Raw genomic sequence first — 19,889 nt, forward strand, 5'->3', positions numbered from 1 at the left:
ACACCGCGCCCGGCCAAATCTCTTGAGGATGTGTTTTAGAACATGATATCTAAGTTCCAATTTTCTTTTCTTGTTAATGCAACAGAAGTATATCAAATATTTTCATGGCCAGGTAACAAAGAAAAAGAAACCCAAGTCTCATTTCTCTTAAAAGTTTTTGCATTGTACTGATGTAATCTTAGGCTCTTTCCTGTTCTAAATCTCAGATAAAAGACGATGACAAGGCCGGGCGTGGTGGCTCACACCTGTAATCCCAACACTTTGAGGCCAAGGAAGGTGGATCACCTGAGGTCAGGAGTCCGAGACTAGCCTGGCCAACATGGTGAAACCTCATCTTTATTAAAAATATAAAAATTAGCCAGGTGCAATGGCACATGCCTGTAATCCCAACTACTTGGGAAGCTGAGGCAGGAGAATCGTTTGAACCAGGGAGGCAGAGGTTGCCATGAGACAAGACTACACCACTGCACTCCAGCCTGGGCAACAGAGGAAGACTGGGTCTCAAAAACAACAACAAAAACCATATGACAGTTATGCACACATATTCCCTGAAATATGTTAATATACATTTAATTAGTAACATGCAACTATATTAATGGATTACAACCTGAAGAAAAAATTACTTTTATAAGTGTTAATTCCCAAAATTACAAATCTTAATTGTTTGAAGGATATACAGGAAGGCTTAACAGGACATACATTCATAAACACTCATGCAATTTATCCTTACATCAACATTTTATATTCACAATTTCACCTTTAATTCCCTTTTTACACAATAGTATCTCCCCCAAGCTCAAACAGCTGAACCTAGAATCCAACTGTTTAAAACACATCGAGTTAAGTTAAAATGTGGAAAAATAGGTTTTTACTATACTATGCAAATAAGAAAACACTTGTTTTAAGAAATAAATGATGTTCAACAACAAAAGTGTGCTAATGTGTAAGCTAAGGAAAAAAACCAACCAAACAAAACCTCAAACTAAAAACCAGGAAAAAAACCCCCCAAAACATAAGGCTTATCTAGATCCAAAATGGGGTAAGAGGGAAAAAGAAAACTCATTTCCTTTCATTAAAAATCAGAGTGCAACATCTATAGTTAAACAACTTTATTAACATAGTCAAGCAGTGATTAACATTCACATCTATTATGTCACATCATACAAATGTAAATACAAAATTACTACAGTACAATATATATTCTCTGCATGATCCAAAATATTTGGTGGCCCCAAAAAACTCTCTTTAAAATTCAGCAGCTTATCAAAAATTAAAACCGTATTCTATTTAAAATGGAGATCTGTTAGCACAGAGTTAGACTTCAAGAAATATCAATTTAGTACAGTTTGAGAAGTTGCAGGAGGATATGTTTGAAGGACACATTCTAACATAGTGTGGCAGGTACACTAAACATCAGATTTAAAGCTTTTAAGCATAACTCATACAACCTAAGTTGTCAGCAGAAAGATCCAGTTATTTATAACTAAAGCTAATGCTACTAAATTATTGCACCCAATGTTAACATATTAAGTGTAAAACTGTTTTGTAATATGAAGTCATTTACCACGTTTAAACACCTCTTCTCACAAGATGATAATCTATTAAGTAAAACTAATCATACAGTATTGTCTAATTATTGTCTCCATAAAAATCACCCAAGCTCAATTTGCTTATATATCCATAAAGGAAAACAACAACAAAGTAGTATGCGGAAAGTACAGTGGAACCCCTTTATGAGGCCGATATTAGAAGGGGACCAACACTGCCTTATAGGCTAACCATATTATAATAGGCTTTCAGAAAGATGTAAGACCTGCGAAATAGCTAATCTTGAATAATACCAAGCCACAGTATAAGGAAATTGTATGGTAGATAAACAAAAATTGCAATAAAAGGAAAAACTGCTCTTCTTATTAGTGATACATTGCTTGGCAAATAGATTTGGCTTGGTTTTAAAATGTACAAGAGGTGAAAAAAAATCACCATTTTAACTTCTTTCAAAGTCATGCATACATTCAGCTATTATGCATCTTTTAAAAAACAAAATACATTCTGGAATACAAACCACAATGAACAATTGTGTAATTTAAATGTGTACCTTTAAAATTAATATGTATAATAACTAGGCATAAAGAATTATCTATGTAAATAATGCTAATGGGTGAAAGATCTACATAAGATTGCAAAAATTAGTCACAACTCACCTGGAAAGCCTAAAGGTGAATAAAACTAACTTTTATGTAAAATTTAATTTTAGAGAGGCATTAGAAGTATCTCCACATTTAATACAGTATAAAATGCACTACGTTGGTATACAATGCTATATTGCATGGTATTATTACCAAATAATATTGTTAACAACACAGCTCATTATTGATCTGACCTTTCATTTAGATTATCCCAGGCCCATAACTATCTGAAGACCAGTTTTCTTAAAGGTTCCAAGGCCTACACTTCATTAACAATACTAGTACCAACAGTTAGTTTCCCCGCCTTGTATTATTTGCAAAAATAATTCAGTAAGCAAAGCTGTGTGTGTTTCAAAGTACTATCAAAGGAAGAACTTAAATTGCAGTTATGCATGATACACTCTTCCCCTGGGAAGAATGCTTTTGCACCATTATCTGTTAATACATTCAATATGAATAATATAGATTAACCATATGAAGCAAAAAAAAAAAAAAAAAACACTTTTTCCTCATGGCAAAGGACTTAAATTTAGACTAAAGAGTTTAAGATGTAATTAATTTATTTCTGGCTTTTCTGCTAGGCAGAATAATTTTATATAGGGGAGAAGAATGTCCACTTTCCTATTTGAGAGTTTGAAGAAAATGAGGACCAAATGTAGCTCATTTTCAGGTAAACCTGCACGCAAAAGGCTTGTCGGGAGGGCTTTACAACACCCCAGCCTGCTAGAATATTAGGAAAAAAAATCTGACTAAATGGAAAGAGTCTCAATGAAATACACTAAAAAACAAAGAATGTAAGTAGGATGACCCTTTATAAGCATGTCACCAAAGCAAAAACAATACAAGAGTATTCACCTGAGATAAAACTTGTATCTGAATATTTTATAACTGAGTAGACAAAGCATTTCAAGAGGAAAGTCCATTGAAATTAGTTTAAAATATACATCTGATCCTATTTTACAATATATGCAATTTAAGCAATTCAGATGAAAAAGTCTTAACCAAAAAAATCACAGTGTTTATCAATATGTTAATTACAAAATGTATGCTACTTGTTTTGTTTTTAAGATGTAATGGCTTGGTTAAGTGTTTTAAAATCTATTCTTCTGAAATCTAACTTGCGTAACAAAATCAAGTAGCAATAATGTAAAGCATCAGAACTGGCTCTTAAAAGATTATTTACATGTTGATTATTTGGGAAATAACCAACCAAAAAATATAAAAAAGTGATTTTTTTTTTAACACAGTATGAAGTCATTGAAGAGATTAGACAATACAAAAAGCAAAATTCTTTCCTGAATAAATGAATACCTGTGTCACTAAGTTCACTCACTAATGGACTGTAACATGGAACTGCCAAACATGCATTTAAGTTATATTAATTACACTTTCTGTTTCCAACTTAGGTTGATCAGCAGCTTTGTTCTGTTAGAATCCTTCAAAGAGAGAAGCTCAAACAGGAAAAAGAAGGCATATATAAAACAGTAAACACTGACCTCCTGAGGTTCCTACAACATAAAAATATTCAAGTAGAAAATCTACATCACTTAGCAGCGGCTATTTCTGTAGTTGAGCACACTAACAGCGTTTTAGTGTGTAAGGAGCAGATGAAGTAAGCCGTGCTTTAAGCATGCCAAGAGGCAGAAACACTGGAATGTAACAAAGACAAACTCACAATTTCATAGACATTCAGTCAACATTCAAAACTATTAAGACTACACCACAAGAATTAAGTTGCTTTATATATATCCCATGATGTATTAGGTTTTATCAGAATAAATGCTAAATCAGAGCTTACCTCAAAAGATAACTTAAATGGCTTCTGCAAATTCCTGTTCTACACTATGTATCTGAAATATAAATTAGGAAGAAACAATAACCTCAAGGGGAAAAATACACAAAAAATTCCAATACAAATTCAGGTTGCCAGTCATATTTACCTAATTTTATTATTTTCAAATTAAATTTCATTTAAATTAAAAAAATGTCAAGTGACTACAAAGCTGGGTGCATTTTTAATAGTGTTATTCATCTAATTGGAAACTAATTTTTAACCAGACAGGTGACAATATTGCCTTTAGTCAGTACAGAATTGTCAACCACAGGTTCAAATAACTTTACTGAAGATTGTTTTTATGTGTTTTAAATTAAATTTGGTCATTTCAATTTAAAATATTATCTATTCCAGAATATTAAACTAGCTCTATTATTCTAAGTATTTGAAACACTACAGAATATCACTATAACCTAAGAATAAAACAGCTACTCTACTCAGTTACTAAAGACTAACAGGGAGGAAAATTTTGAGCCCCCAGTGAAGCAATGGTACTAGAAAGCAAAATGCTGTATACCCTCTGAATCCAACTTATAATTTTAGAAATATTAGGCACTATAAAATAATTTAATTTCAGGCTCTACAGACTGAAATTTGCAAAGCCAAAGTAGAGGGAAGGTGAAAGAACTTGTTAAAACAAAACAAAACAAAACAAAACAAAAAATACACACACACACATAATAACAAAAACCTTTCTGCATGCTACCATGCATTTGAAATTTTTTGAAACAGTATAAATTCACACGCACACAGCTCAAACTTCAGTGCAATGGCTGTATCATTCAACACTTTTAGAGAATAGAACCATGCAAAGAGGAGCAACTGCTTATAAAAATGGTTATTCAGTATTTATTCTGCAATGCGAAGGTGACAAACTAAAATATAAAAAGGCTGTTATGGCTTAACATTTTTGTTGCAGATTAAATATGCAGCATTGAAAAATGGAAAGGCGTGGCTTCATCTCTGACCAGCAGAGTTAAAAAGAAAAATCTCTCCATTTTCCTTCATCATGGGATACACTGTTCAGGCAATCCAAATTAATAAAGACTTGCACTTTCATATGAACACAAGATCAAGTGTACCAGTTAGGTTTTCACATTCACAGTATATAAGAAAATACACATGGAAGGAAAAGTAAAGGGTTAACTTAACAAGGATTTATTCACAGGAATACATGTAAGTAGAGAAAAATAACAGAAAAGCTAAACAAATGAAATGAAGAGGATCCAAACCAACTTTCACTCTGTAGCTTTTAACTTGCACCCTGTGTGCATATATCTAGGGCACAGAGGGCCACCAACATGCGCCAAAATACAGTGTAGGAACCCTGCATTACATCCATTAACTTAAACATATCTTTAAGATCATGCTTTGAACAAAAAAGGGAAGCTTAGAAGGCAGTATGTTGAGTGGGAATAAACATTGAAATATAGCAATCATTTTTCAACTTCTACAATTGTCTTTATGTGCCAACTAACATTTATGCAGCCTTTTACAGATCTTTTACCATGTAATTTAAATTTTAGAAGTTTTGATAAAATCACTAATAGTATATAACCATGCAGAAAGCACATCACACTGACAGCACAGAGGCAAAGATTTTGCACAGGTATATCAGCTTTCCACATTGTGCAGGTTACACACAATACAATATCAATCTTATTCCTAACAGATCCTAAAAAAGATATTTCAAGGCCTACCTGTAACTACAGTACTTTATATATCTATATTCTTAATAAAAAATAAAATCCACAAATCTTAAAAAGGAACTTTAAATGCAGGGCTATATTGAATTGGTAAACTGCAACACAAACTGGCGCAACATAGGTAAATGAATACCAATCTCACTCTATGTGATGCAAGCATGCTACTTTCCCACTAATTTAAATTACTTTCAACCACTATGAGCCAGAATGCATGCCTGAACCTTAAACTGCACTTTAAAAAATAACATCTTGGCCTAGAAATTAAATCTAATGAAGTATAACCATCAAATTATATCTGCTACATTAATGTTCAATGCAAAATTAAGATGTCATCTTTAGTTTGATATGCCCAACCCCATTTATTCCTCCCTCCCTGCCCATCCCAAAAAAGGTAAAAGGAGTGACTCATTTGGCATTTCACAGGGTGCTTCATTGTTTGTTTGTTTTGCTTTATTTCCAACTTTTTTGGGGTACCTTAAATTGTAACTTCCAAGAACCTGCTTCTACTATGGGAAGGCAAGCTGATTTTAACTATATTAGTTTTGTTTGTGTAGTTCTTCACCAACATGCAAAACAAGGCCCCATCATGTGGGAAAACTTACATAAAAAAACTTTAAATTAAAAAAAAAAAAAGCTTCTTTACTATTTGTAACTCCCATTCTTAGGTTTCCTTTATTGTGCGCTGTAGAATTGTTCCTCTTTCTTGTCCCTAGACATCATTTATATGGTTCTTGTTTTGGTACAATTCCCCATAATATTCCACAATGTACTGTTTTGTGAGTAGACTGAATAGATTTTTTTTTTTTTTTTTTGCTTCTTCACATCCACTGCGGAGTTGTAACTGGAGACATATTTCCACCCACAAAGGCTCCAGATGTTAAAACGTTTCCCAACATCGACTTAATACAGTGACGGCAACACCTCCCTCCCGCCCCTCCCAGTAGGGTTGGGATTGTACTGTATTCCCTACTGGTTTACCCTTCCCCCCTGTAAAGGGTAACATTTTCCCTGGGTGCAGAGGCTCCCTCATAGTCTCCAAGACTGAAGGACCTATAAGAAAAAGAACAAAAACAATTCTATCTTTAACAATCGTTTGTCTTTCAAAGCCAGCGGAACACAAAATTAATCAAGTAAGAATACTATCTTTACCCATAAAGAAAATGAGAAGTTTGGACAAATTGCCTAAGATCATGTTAGTCACTTATAACTACACCGCTTCCTTCTCTTATGGAGCTGAATTGTGTTGCATCAGGTATGAAAGTGAGGCCAAGCTGGGTAGCAGAGCTGTATAGACAGGCGTACAACACTTTGTATAGATGAAATACGGCTTGTATGATGCTATTAGTCTAATTCTTTTTTTTTTTTTTTTTTGAGGCGGAGTCTCGCTCTGTCGCCCGGACTGGAGTGCAGTGACCGGATCTCAGCTCACTGCAAGCTCCGCCTCCCGGGTTTACGCCATTCTCCTGCCTCAGCCTCCCCAGTAGCTGGGACTACAGGTGCCCGCCACCTCGCCCAGCTAGTTTTTGTATTTTTAGTAGAGACGGGGTTTCACCGTGTTAGCCAGGATGGTCTCGATCTCCTGACCTCGTGATCCGCCCGTCTCGGCCTCCCAAAGTGCTGGGATTACATATTAGTCTAATTCTTTAACCCCTTTTGCAAAATGGGACCCAATGGGAACGGATTATTTATTATATAACAAGTGGTCTTACTTTCTTGAAAATTAAGTAGCACTTTCTTTAGGACAACCCTCAGAATGAAAACACCATCTTTTTTCCCCCCAGTATTCTCAATATTAAGCAAACAAAAATTCAACCTATCAAAACACAAAGGAGCATTTGTTATTTGGGGTTGTCTGATATTTTAGCCTAGAAGGCACTAGAAGTGTTCATTACCACAGTAGGGTTACTACATTCAGTAAATATCAAAAAACAAACTCTACATAAAAAAAGAGAGAAAAGCAAATTTAACATTCATTTATTTATTTATTTTGGAGACAGCATCTTGCTCTGTCACCCAGGCTGGAATGCAGTGGGGTGAATATGGCTCACTGAAGCCCCAACCTCCTGGGCTCAAGCAAACCTCCTGCTTCAGCCTCCTGAGAGCTGGGACCATAGGTGCATACCACCATGTCCAGCTAATTTTTTTCTTTTTAATTTTTTTCATAGAGATGGAGGTCTCATCATGTTGCCCAGGCAGGTCTCAAACTCCTGGGCTCAAGCAATGCTCCCACCTCAGCCTCCCAAAATGCTGGAATTACAGATGGGGCCATTACACCCTGCCTACACTTGCCTTCTTGATGTTCCTAATTCTCATTCTGATCCTATTTCACTTGGTCATTTCCACTATCTTCCAGTCACTTGGTTTTCCTGGTAAGACCTTTTTTCTATGCTAAACAGTTTTAATGATAAAAAGGATGTTAAGAAATAAGGTAAGATTACTGGGAGATTAAACTGTTACCTGATAGTGGTCCTTTTACAAACAGAACTCTACTACCCACTGATGCCAAATTTTGGCCATTTATGAACGTTCATGTGAATTCACAGAGGGCAGTTAATCCATCTGTGTAGAAATACAAGCAACCCACCCTCCTTTTCTCCTGCCTCTGAAGAAAGGGAAGAGGAAGACCAAAAGGCAGGAATAAAAGATACTGATCTATTTTTAGCTCTAATTACAAAATCGAGAACTATTTCATACCTTGTCTTGGAACAGTTGATTCATAATTGGTGATGAGACCACAGAGGTAATAAATCTGACAGTGCTTCACTTAAGTAATTTTATTTTCTATTTATTTGAGATGGAGTCTCGCTCTGTCCCCCAGGCTGGAGTGCAGTGGCACGATCTTGGCTCACTGCAACCCCCATCTCCCGGGTTCAAACAATATTCCCACCTCAGCCTCCTGAGTAGCAGGGACTACACGAACATGCCACCACACGTGGCTAACCTTTGTATTTTTAGTAGAGGTGGGGTTTTCACCATGTTGGCCAGGCTGGTCTCAAACTCCTGACCTCAAATGACCTGTCCGCCTTGGCCTCCTCAAATGCTGGGATTATAGGCACGAGCCACCATGCCTGGCCCACTTAAGTAATTTTAAATTAAAGCGCAAGATAGAATGATACGAGGCTATGTTTTATTCAACCTCTATAGAAAACAAATAGCTTTTTATTCTATTTAGTAGTTTGAAATGATAGCCCTAACAAAATTTTCTTCATCCTGAAAATTTCCAAACTTCTTATAACTTACCCCTAATTTTGGGACTGCAGCTTAAGTGTATTAGATTAAACACCATAAAAAGCTGCAAGACGCTCTTTTAAGGGAAGAGGAAACTGGTCAGAGAAACGTCTCCAATTTTCATCGCCAACTTGATTTTTAAATCCATGAAGGATCTGTAAGAGTGAAAAACCATTAATTTATCACTAACAAAGGAGAAAAACTCAGATCTGTATAGTTTCTGAAATCCAACACAACTGATTTTATTATTTATAAATTTTATCCATTTTAAAGTAGCAATTCTCAAACTTTGTAGGATTCTACACCATTCCCTGCTAATATGTTCTGGCTGTGTGTCCCCACCCAAATCTCATATTGAATTGTACTCCTATAATTCCCACGTGTTGTGAAAGGGACCTGGTGGGAGATAACTGAATCATGGGGGCAGTTTTTCCTATACTCTTCTGGTGGTAGTGAATAAATCTCATGAAATCTGATGGTTTGATAAGGGGAAACCCTTTTCACTTGATTCTCATTCTTTTTCTTGCCTGCTGCAATGTAAGATGTGCCTTTCACCTTCTACCATGACAGTGAGGCCTTCCCAACCACATGGAACTGTGAGTTGAATTAAACCTCTTTATTTTGTAAATTACCCAATTTTGGGCACATCTTTTTTTTTTTTTTTTTTTTGTGGGGGACAGAGTTTTACTCTTGTTGCACATGCTGGAGCGCAACGGCACGATCTCGGCTCACTGAAATCTCCACCTCCTGGGTTCAAGCGATTCTCCTGCCTCAGCCTCCTGAGTAGCTGGGATTACAGGCGTCTGCCACCACGCCCAGCTAATTTTTTGTATTTTTAGTAGAGATAGGATTCCACCATGTTGGCCAGGCTGGTCTGGAATTCCTGACCTCAGGTGATCCACCTGCCTCGGCCTCTCTCAAAGTGCTGGGATTACAAGTGTGAGCCACCGCGCCCGGCCCTCGGGTATATCTTTATCAGCAGCCTGAATATGGACTAATAAACCTGCCTTTTCTAAAAGTACCTCATAGCATATGCTTAAACTCTGCTTTGAGAAGTTTAGAATTTGGCAAGTATTCCAGTAACAGACATACTCTAAGCAATCTGATACCATACTAATGAAAAAACAGAGAAGTAGAGAAGTCATCCAAGTAATACAATGTTTATGTCGTATTTTTTCAAACTGGAAATATACAAGCTTTGAGTTTATGACAAACTACAGTTCACTAACTTTAATCTTGGGTGATTCAAATGTGTAACTGCATTTTCTTTTATTTATTTATTTATTTTTGAGACGGAGTCTCACTCTGTCGCCCAGGCTGGAGTGCAGTGGCCAGATCTCAGCTCACTGCAAGCTCCACCTCCCAGGTTCATGCCATTCTCCTGCCTCAGCCTCCCGAGTAGCTGGGACTACAGGCGCCTGCCACCTCGCCCGGCTAGTTTTTTGTATTTTTTAGTAGAGACGGGGTTTCACCGTGTTAGCCAGGATGGTCTCGATCTCCTGACCTTGTGATCTGCCTGCCTCGGCCTCCCAAAGAGCTGGGATTACAGGCTTGAGCCACCGCGCCCGGCTGCATTTTCTTTTTTACTGTGGCTGAGTACTGATGAGTTAATCAAAAAGGGGTATTAACAAAGCAAACAGGCCGGGCGCGGTGGCTCATGCCTGTAATCCCAGTACTTTGGGAGGCTGAGGCGGGCAGATGACGAGGTCAGGAGTTCGAGACCAGCCTGACCAACATGGTGAAACTCCACCTCTACTAAAAATACAAAAATTAGCTGGGCATGGTGGTGCGTGCTTGCAATCCCAGCTACTCAGGAGGCTGAGGCGGGAGAATCGCTTGAACCCAGGAGGCAGAGGTTGCAGTAAGCTGAGATCATGCCACTGCACTCCAGCCTGGGAGAGAGAGCGAGACTCCGCCACCAAAAACAAAAACAAAAACAAAGCAAATAATGACATGGGCTTACTCCTGTGGTGGCCATTTAGATTTACTCTTTTTCAGATTATACTCCAAATCTCCATTTCCACTTGAAAAACCTGTACTATTTTCCTTAAATGGAATAATGGGACCACCTAAACTAGTGGTACACTTGGGAAAATACTTTCAAAGTGCATCCTCTACAGATAGGAGTCACTGCTAGGCCGGGCACGGTGGTTCATGCCTGTAAACCCAGCACTTTTGGAGGCCGAGACGGGCGGATCACGAGGTCAGGAGATCGAGACCATCCTGGCTAACATGGTGAAACCCCGTCTCTACTACAAATACAAAAATTAGCTGGGCATGGTGGTGGTGGGCGCCTGTGGTCCCAGCTACTCAGGAGGCTGAGGCAGGAGAATGGCGTGAACCTGGGAAGTAGAGCCTGCAGTGAGCCGAGATTGCACCACTGCACTCCAGCCCGGGCAACAGAGTGAGACTCCATCTCAAAAAAAAAAAAAAAAAGGGTCACTGCTGTATTTTAAGAAAAGATCAAGCCAACTTTGTTACCAAGAATAAGGGTTATATATATAAACTATCAATACTGACTTGAAGAGCCTAAGTTTCGTAAAAAATGTAAACATAAAGTTTTCCACTAGGATATTAACAGTCCCAAGATGATGCATTATAAACACTTATTAGTTACCTTACAGAACATGTCTCTGAGATCATCTTTTGGGTTAATCCATGATGCAACGGCATCACAAAAAAATATAAAATCCTGTAACAAGCAAGAAATACATCTTAGGTTGACATTGTATTTGTCAAACTCAGCAAAAGATATATGTAAATCTTGGAGTTTATGTCATAATAGAATCTAACTTAAAAAGGAAATATTTAAAAATTAACTATGATCATGAGGAATTAGAAGAGATCACCTTAATGGCTGTCCCTATTAGCCCACAGTCAAGGAACCTCAACTCATTCAGTTTATACTGGACTTTAATGTCCTCCATCACACAACAAAATAACCCCCTGTGCAGTAAATGTTCAGCATCAGAAATGAACTGAAAGCACCAAATTGACACCTATAAAAATACTCTTTCACTTACCAAAGAAAAACATAAAATCAATGATCTTACAGTTCTGACTAGCCAAGAACTTAAAGCTAGCTAAATATATATTAAATGACCTTGATTTGAAATAGAGAAATTAGTGATTTCAAGGTCCATTTTCAGACAAAACTTAAGTGAAACAACCAAAAATTAGAAGAAAAACTAATTATGTAATTACAAATACCCAATCCAAACAAGAACAAAAAACCCAACTTTTGGACAATTACTTAAAAGATAATCAGGCTATTCTGACTACAAGAACAAGATGACAATACGTTTTAAGCATTTCATTAAAATATTCTCTCAATCTTGCCTATCATACTGAAACATTAACAGTTCAACAAACAGCATTCAACATAATGCTGATTTTCTGATATGTCAACTATAAATTTTACTAATAAATTCAGAGAACATCACTAATTTCAAAAAATTTGGTAATACCACAGTATGTGTATAAGATGGTTATTTAAGCAAATAAGACTTGCTTAACACAATTTATTCTAATTACGTCTTCCAAATACCAAATCTGATGTTAAAAATTTAAATGTACAGATACTTAGAATTTGTGATTAAAAAATTTAAATGTAAATAAACCTATGACATTTTATTTTAACCATATCCAAGGTATGTAAATAAAAGTTATAAAACAGAAATTGCTACCAACTCTTAAGTTGGTAGCAATTTTATGATCATACATATGCTACTTTTATCATCTTAAAACATTAATTCAAAGAGAAAGAAACAATAAAATCCTGGTCGGAAGATGCTTTTGAAAAAAGATGGTACATGTCGTATCAGATATCTCTAACACACATTTGAGATCACACAAAGTTCTTAAGTATTAAAACCAGAAAACGTCAAAAGCTTATTTTGTAACTAGAAACTTCTCAAGATGGCACTAGCTTGTTCTAACAGTAAGTTATGAATATTTTATGAGTGTGAAATCAGTCAGAAGTTATTATCTAACTCTAACTTGTAGGTTTTCAATGTGTATCACCTATATCAATTTGAATTTTATAAAACAGAATTAACATTTCTAAAACCGAGTTAAGAAAAACCACAATATAAGCTAGGAAACATCAAAAGGTCACAATTTAAAAATGTTCAAAACACCCCTCTCGAAGTGGAAAGTTGGAATTTTCTTGAAAATTAAGAAATGTGAGAAAGTTATTGCTATAAAAGCATTTTTTGGGGGCAGTTTTCTAACTCTTGTGTGTATTCCTGGACACCAAAGTTTAGTTCTTCCCTTCCCTCCCTCAACTACTTTTTTTTTTCCCAAAGTCTCGCTCTTGTCTCCCAGACTGGAGTGTAATAGCGTGATCTCGGCTCACTGCAACCTCTGCCTCCCAGGTTCAAGCAATTCTCCTGCCTCAGCCTCTGGAGTAGCTGGGATTACAGGCACCTGCCACCACGCCTGGCTAATTTTTGTATCTGAAGTAGAGACAGGGTTTCACCATGTTTGCCAGGCTGGTCTCGAACTCCTGATCTTGTGATCCGCCCAACTCAGCTTCCCAAAGTGCTGGGATTATAGGTGTGAGCCACCATGCCTGGCCTCACCTACATTTTTAAATTGATTTGATATATCTTGGGTCTCTTGTCTACAGGTTTCCTTCCATGCTTTCTTTTCCTTAAACGTGTCTGCTGAAGAATCCAGGTATTTAACCTAGAGTCCCACAGTTAGCATTTTGTTCACTGAATATACATGGTATAATTCAACATGTTTTTGTTTTGTGTGTCTAGAAAATTGGCAGTTGGATCCAGATGCTTAACTGGACTCATGTTCAATACTACTGCCAAATAATTAAAATGTCTACATATAACTTGAACTTGGAAAACAAAGATGAATAAATCATAAGCTCTCAAAATTAGAGCAATTTCAATGGCTGATTTCTATTTCATTTTATTCATTATTTCTAAATCTGATTCAAAGTATTTTATTTATAACAGAGAGACAGGATTCCTACTATTTGGTCACTCTCTTAAGTGTAGATACCCACAAACTGATATCCAGGGATGGGAGGCAGGGACAAAGTAAATAAATGAGGTCTGAAATTTGGATGAAAGAAGCCACAGCCTGATTCAAGACAAGAATATAACCTTGTTGTCCCAATCTGCTGTTACTATCTCATTTCATGACAAAAAAAAATTTAGGAAAAAAAAAGGCATTACAATTTCACGATATTAAGAAATAAACATTTTAAAGGTTTAACTGTATTTTATTATCTTTGAAAACAGTTCACTTTTTATAATTAAAGTATTAAAATATTTCTTCCTTTAAAATTTTATTAATCAGACATTAAAAACAAATCTTTGTGAACATCTTACTTGGATTACGCCACTGGGATTCACACTGATCATGGTACAAATTCCACGGAATGCTGAATCCTTTTCCTCATTGTCTCTTATGTTTCTCAGAGAGGTGCACCTATTGAATTACAGAATTGAGTTCAGCATTTAAGTAACAAGCAGATTCAATTACAATACTAATGGACAGTATTTAATGGAATAAGCACCACAGTATAGAAAATGATTATATTAAAAGAGTTTTTCAGAAAGCTTTAGTTTCATTTACTCATACTTCCTGTTTGTTGGGCCCATCTTATCTCAATACAGTAGAAACAATGAAATCCACATTTTCTTAATAAATTGCATCTATAAAGTAGGTAACTCATTTGAATCTCCCATTTTAAACTATTACTGAGCCTGAGCCAAGAAGAGCAAATTACCAAATTAACTTTTAAAATTGTACTCATGATTTGTATTCCATTAAACACTACTAAAATGATTTGAATTGAAAGATTATCAATTGAAAGAAGCAAAACATAGGATATAGTGCCACAATATAAACTATTACTATATAGCTTATGGTGTAGATGTTTAACTTTTACATTAACAAGCAAATAATATTTTTATATGTAACAAATTTAAACATGTATTTCTTAATGCAATCCAAGTTTCCAAATTAATTCTAAAAAAGAAACGTAATGCAAAACCTAAATTTATAGAATTTGCATGCATCTTTATTTTTCTGGTGGATATTTAAATGCTTTTTATGTATAATCAAGCTTTTTAACACAGCAAGCATGTGACAATCTTATCCCATGCATCAATTAGTCGTTAGCCACAACATAAAATAAATATACATGACGATGCTATTGAAAAACCTCACAAACCTGATAGGACAAGATTAGTCACATGGTTGGCAATGATAAAGGATTGTGATTTTTGTAACCAACTGAAAATATATCTAAAAGTGAGATAGAGAAAGAAAGAGTGAAGAAAAATGAATTAAAAAAAAAGATTGAATAATACACACCAGGGTCTTATAAACTGCTGTAGCATGGGGGCCACCTCTTGAGGACAAACGTAACCAAGACGACCAATTGTTATTGCTAAGGTAACGCAATCACGGTTATACACCACCAAACGCCAACCAAGACATGAGCAAATGAGGGGGAAGGAGAAAAAATAAAGAAAAAACAACAAATAACTCAGAAACAGAAACCAACAGAATTTGTGTATGATAATAAACATAAGATTTCACCAGTGCTGTTTATTACCACCCCCTAAAATAAGGGGCAGCAACATATATGGCATACTCTTGGAAAAAGAAAAACAAAAGGAAGTAAAAAAATCTAAAGATTGAGAGAACACCAAAAACCATGATGAATTGCTTTTCTCGCTCAATCGAGTGTCAAGGTATCATTCTGTTAATAAGATGAGCAGTTAAATGGACAAATTTAGATAACCTTCATTCAAAAGTCAGCCAAAATTTCAGAATCTAATAATAAAATCTATAGTTTTTTTCCTGAGGAAATATCAGTAAATGTGATTATATTTCTCAAGTATCTCAAATACAGGTGAAAGTAATTTCCATTCCTTGGAAATTATCTAGGGAATTTAAACCAAATTTTTGGTAGTTTAAAAAATTTTTTATTTGATTAACACTTGCCAAATCAACCAGTGGAAATCTGTTACTTTATATCAAAATCAACTGTCAGATTTTAAGTCTCACGGTACTCACTGAATGAATGGATTAGCATATTGCTATGCTACAATGTCAAATCTCATTTTGACAAATCTCTGGTAAATCAGGTAACAGTCCACTAACTTTAGGCCATATTTGAAATAAAATTCTAATAAAGGAAATTTACAGCCCACTGCAATGACATATGATATGTGGACCATAGGAAAACATAAACATTCTGTTTCTGCTATTAAAGGTACAGCACAAAATAGGTAATACATTATAATAATTACACACTATTATTTTATTTTTTACAATTTTGAAGTGGGCAAACATATATTCACCATAAAAATTGAGGAAGTCTTTAAACTTACAAAGAGCTAAAACAAGTGCAACTCGGAACTGCATTCTGCAATTCAAAGGTACGTACATATAAATACATTCATACACAACGGGAAAAAATACAAACAGAAAACAAACCATGAAGTGCTTTAATGGTGTTCTCTCAAAAACTTACAGGTTAACCTTTCATAAAAAAAGGGTAGGGGGTAAAGAAAAATGTTTAAGGATTACTTGAAGCAAACTACACAGATAATACTAAAATCCAGCAGATTCATATGAAGCAAGAGAAAGAAAACCTATGTTCAAAAGACACAAACTATGCAACATTCTCATTAAACAGGCAAGTATGAACAATCCAATGAAACATGCGATAAAGCAGATGATGGTCCATTGAAAAAGTTCAGTGTAGGATATACTAATCGGAAAAAAGCAAATTAACAGCAGACTAAGGAATTGGCTTTATGAAATATTGAGATAATGGTAATTAAAAGCTGCTAAAATCTAGATATTAGCCATTGACAATGATTTTAATAATTTAAAAAACCCACTTTTTTGGGTAAGACATAAAGAAAACAATACTTTATGCAGCCACTTGTGATAAGTGATAATCTAATGAATCCCAAGTGTGTTTCTCAATAATATCAATTTAGTCCATCAACTTTAGGGCATTACGACTCATTTATTTATGTAGGATATAATCATACTTAAAATATAATCTTATAAATAAAGCCAATTTGTTAAACGAACTATGTAACAAATTCACCAGCTGATATCCCACAAGAAACTTTCATATACATTACACTCAACATTTATTTGCAGTTAAGCATTCACATTTAAAAATAAAAAGAAGTTTTTTTAGGTTCAACAATAATTTTATAATGGCAAGTGTTTCAAATCTGAATGTCATGTATAGGTACTGCATTCTGAAAAGATAAAAACCTAACAAGATTTCATAACCCATCCTATACATAGATTTTTGCACTTTTCAGCAAGAAAATCTAATTCACTTTGTAAAATAAACAGTACCCATACAGCCAAACAGCCAGATAACTGCTTCATAATTAAAAGATTTCCTTCCATACCAATAAACATTATCAATTTTAATAGCATTAGAATAAAATGAACTTTCTATAATTTAAAAATACCAAATAAAAATGCCTTTGAAAAGTAACTTTCTTATTTGGAAAATCTTATTTTAATCTTTGTCTAGTATTTTGGTAGAATACTCACTGAATTACAAATAAATTATAGGAATCATCTTAGTATGTAAAGAAAGGAATGTGCCTGAATGAAAACAAAATTTCTGTCTTTCTGGATTGTTAGCAGCAATCAGGGAGGGTAGAAAGAAAAGGACCCATTCCACCCACAAATGTGTTCTATAGTATGGAAGGTACTCTTTAATATAAACATGCTCTCTATAATGCAAAAGAGAAACAAGCTTCCTAAAAAAAAAAAAAAAAATCCCATAACATACTGCCTAAATTTCCAAATCGAAGAAAATTGTATGATGAAATACAAACTACAAATGCCACTGTTATCCAACCAATTTGCCACTGAATCTTTTTGACCACATTTGGACAGATTAAAAAAATAAAAATTACTTCCCAGCTCCCAGTTACTCTCCGAATTGATTTAAAAGCAAAATTCAGGTGGTTCAATAGTTATCTTAGCTGGGATCCATTTTAGGAAGTATTAAAACACTGGAATAGGGGAGAAAAGTGTTTTTTTGGTTATACCACTGAATATATAACCACTGAAAACTGGTTATAGAATGTAGCTGGAACAGTATATTTCATTACTGAGAATCCAAAATAGCAATTAAATACAAAATAAGCTTGATTTTAAAAGCTAGTTTTGCTTTGGTTTCTCTACGCATATTAAAATTAAAATGCAACAAATTTTCTCTTCACTGAAACAGTTCAGTCATATGGTACCTGTATTCTCTAACAACGTCTTTGGTGTGTTGGGTCTGTTAATGATTTCTACAAGCTGGTGCAACACCATAGGAATATAAGGCTGCATCTCTATACCTAGAGATCATCCCAAAAAGAAAAAAACAAAACAGAAAAAATTGAACGTTAAAATATCAATGTGAAATTTTGCTTCCCTTATTAACTCTGATGTGTCATATAAATATAGAAACATAAATAATTAAAGTTAAAGCAATTACAAAAATATCAAGGCACCTAAAAATTTATTTATTTACTTACTTATTTATTTATTTATTTATTTAGAGACAAAGTTTTGCTCTGTCGCCCAGGCTGGAGTACAGTGGTGTAATCTCAGCTCACCAAAACCTCTGCCTCCCAGTTTCAAGTGATTCTCCTGCCTCAGCCTCCCAAGTAGTTGGGATTATAGGCGCCCGCTACCATGCCAGCTAATTCTTGTATTTTTAGTAGAGACGGGGTTTCACCATGTCAACCAGGCTGGTCTCGAACTCCTGACCTCAGGTGATCTGCCCACCTCAGCCTCCCAAAGTGCTAGGATTACAGGTGTGAGCCACCGTGTCAGGCCTTACGCTTTTAAGTAGGGAAAAACATCTTACCCATTTGAATGGAGATTTCTCCAATTGCCCATGTGGCATTGTTGCAGACTGAAATGAATTCTGGATTTAGGTTGGTTCCCAATATTGGCATGAAATCAGCTAGAAAAAAAATTTAAACTATGTAGTAAACTTTTCAATAGCAGTATATTGTACTTTAAAGGAAATCTACCAGATGGAAACAAAAATCTAAGCAAGAAATAACAAGTTTCACCATTAAAAAAACTACTGCAACATCAATTTAAAAATCAGTGGAAAAAGTTAGGCGACTGTATTTAAAAATATTTTTTAAAGGGGTTGGTAATGTTTGTCTTAAGAAAGCAGTATCTGGCCAATGAACTTTCACATAAAGTCGAACAGGAAATACGAGTTTGGGTATATTTTACAAAATGCCACTAAAAAGAGTTGGTCAGAGTAATCTCTTGTAATTAGACTAAAAAAAATCAATGATTTTGGCTTTTAAAGCAACTTTCACTCTTGTGCTCTGATTGTGGTCTCTGAATATCATTTTCCACTAAAAAAAAAAGGACTCTCAGAAAATGTCACATTACAGGCAAAGGCAGGAAATGTGTAAAGTAAGTGGACTACCTTGTCATAATGAAAGGACTTGGGAGCCAACTTAAGTTCTCACTGCAAGCAACAGCTTGAAGATCATGAAGTCACACTAGCACTAAAAAACCCCAAAAACTAAACTCTGAAACATCAAAGATACTTTTGGAGGATGCTAGGAATCAATTCACTATTTTCAAAATCGGTAAATAAAAAAGAATCAAGTATTTATCTTGCCTCTGCTGTATGATTTTACCTCACGGCAGTCATCTATTTATATGGGAAATGTCTCTCTATATAAGCATCTTTATTATTAAATGAAGAATTAGAATATCATAATTTTTTAAACCCTTAATAAATCAGGAGATGTAAGCCAGGGTTTCTTGATCTCAGCAATACTGACAGTTTGGGCCAGATCATTTTTTTTGTTGGGGGGAAGAGGAGCTGTCTCCTGTATGATAAGATGTTTAGCAACATCCTTTGCTTCTACCTACTAGACATCAAAG

General features: G+C 35.2%; 1 protein-coding gene across 3 annotated transcripts in view; it reads right to left on the bottom strand.

Moving 5' to 3' along the window:
* Positions 1 to 1,094: 1,094 nt before the first annotated feature.
* TNPO1 (transportin 1) overlaps positions 1,095 to 19,889 on the bottom strand; it is a 98,888-nt gene continuing 80,093 nt past the window's right edge. For all 3 annotated transcript variants that reach the window (XM_011959279.1, XM_011959280.1, XM_011959281.1), the window contains exons 19-25: positions 18,838 to 18,936; positions 18,227 to 18,322; positions 15,300 to 15,375; positions 14,309 to 14,408; positions 11,575 to 11,649; positions 8,970 to 9,112; positions 1,095 to 6,779 (exon numbers count right to left, since the gene is read on the bottom strand). In XM_011959279.1, the coding sequence (XP_011814669.1) occupies positions 9,005 to 9,112; positions 11,575 to 11,649; positions 14,309 to 14,408; positions 15,300 to 15,375; positions 18,227 to 18,322; positions 18,838 to 18,936 (554 nt within the window). In that variant the 3' untranslated portion in view covers positions 1,095 to 6,779; positions 8,970 to 9,004. The remainder of the gene's footprint in view (positions 6,780 to 8,969; positions 9,113 to 11,574; positions 11,650 to 14,308; positions 14,409 to 15,299; positions 15,376 to 18,226; positions 18,323 to 18,837; positions 18,937 to 19,889) is intronic.

This window comes from Colobus angolensis, unplaced genomic scaffold, assembly GCF_000951035.1.
Source record: "Colobus angolensis palliatus isolate OR3802 unplaced genomic scaffold, Cang.pa_1.0 Scaffold49, whole genome shotgun sequence".
Taxonomy (NCBI): domain Eukaryota; kingdom Metazoa; phylum Chordata; class Mammalia; order Primates; family Cercopithecidae; genus Colobus; species Colobus angolensis.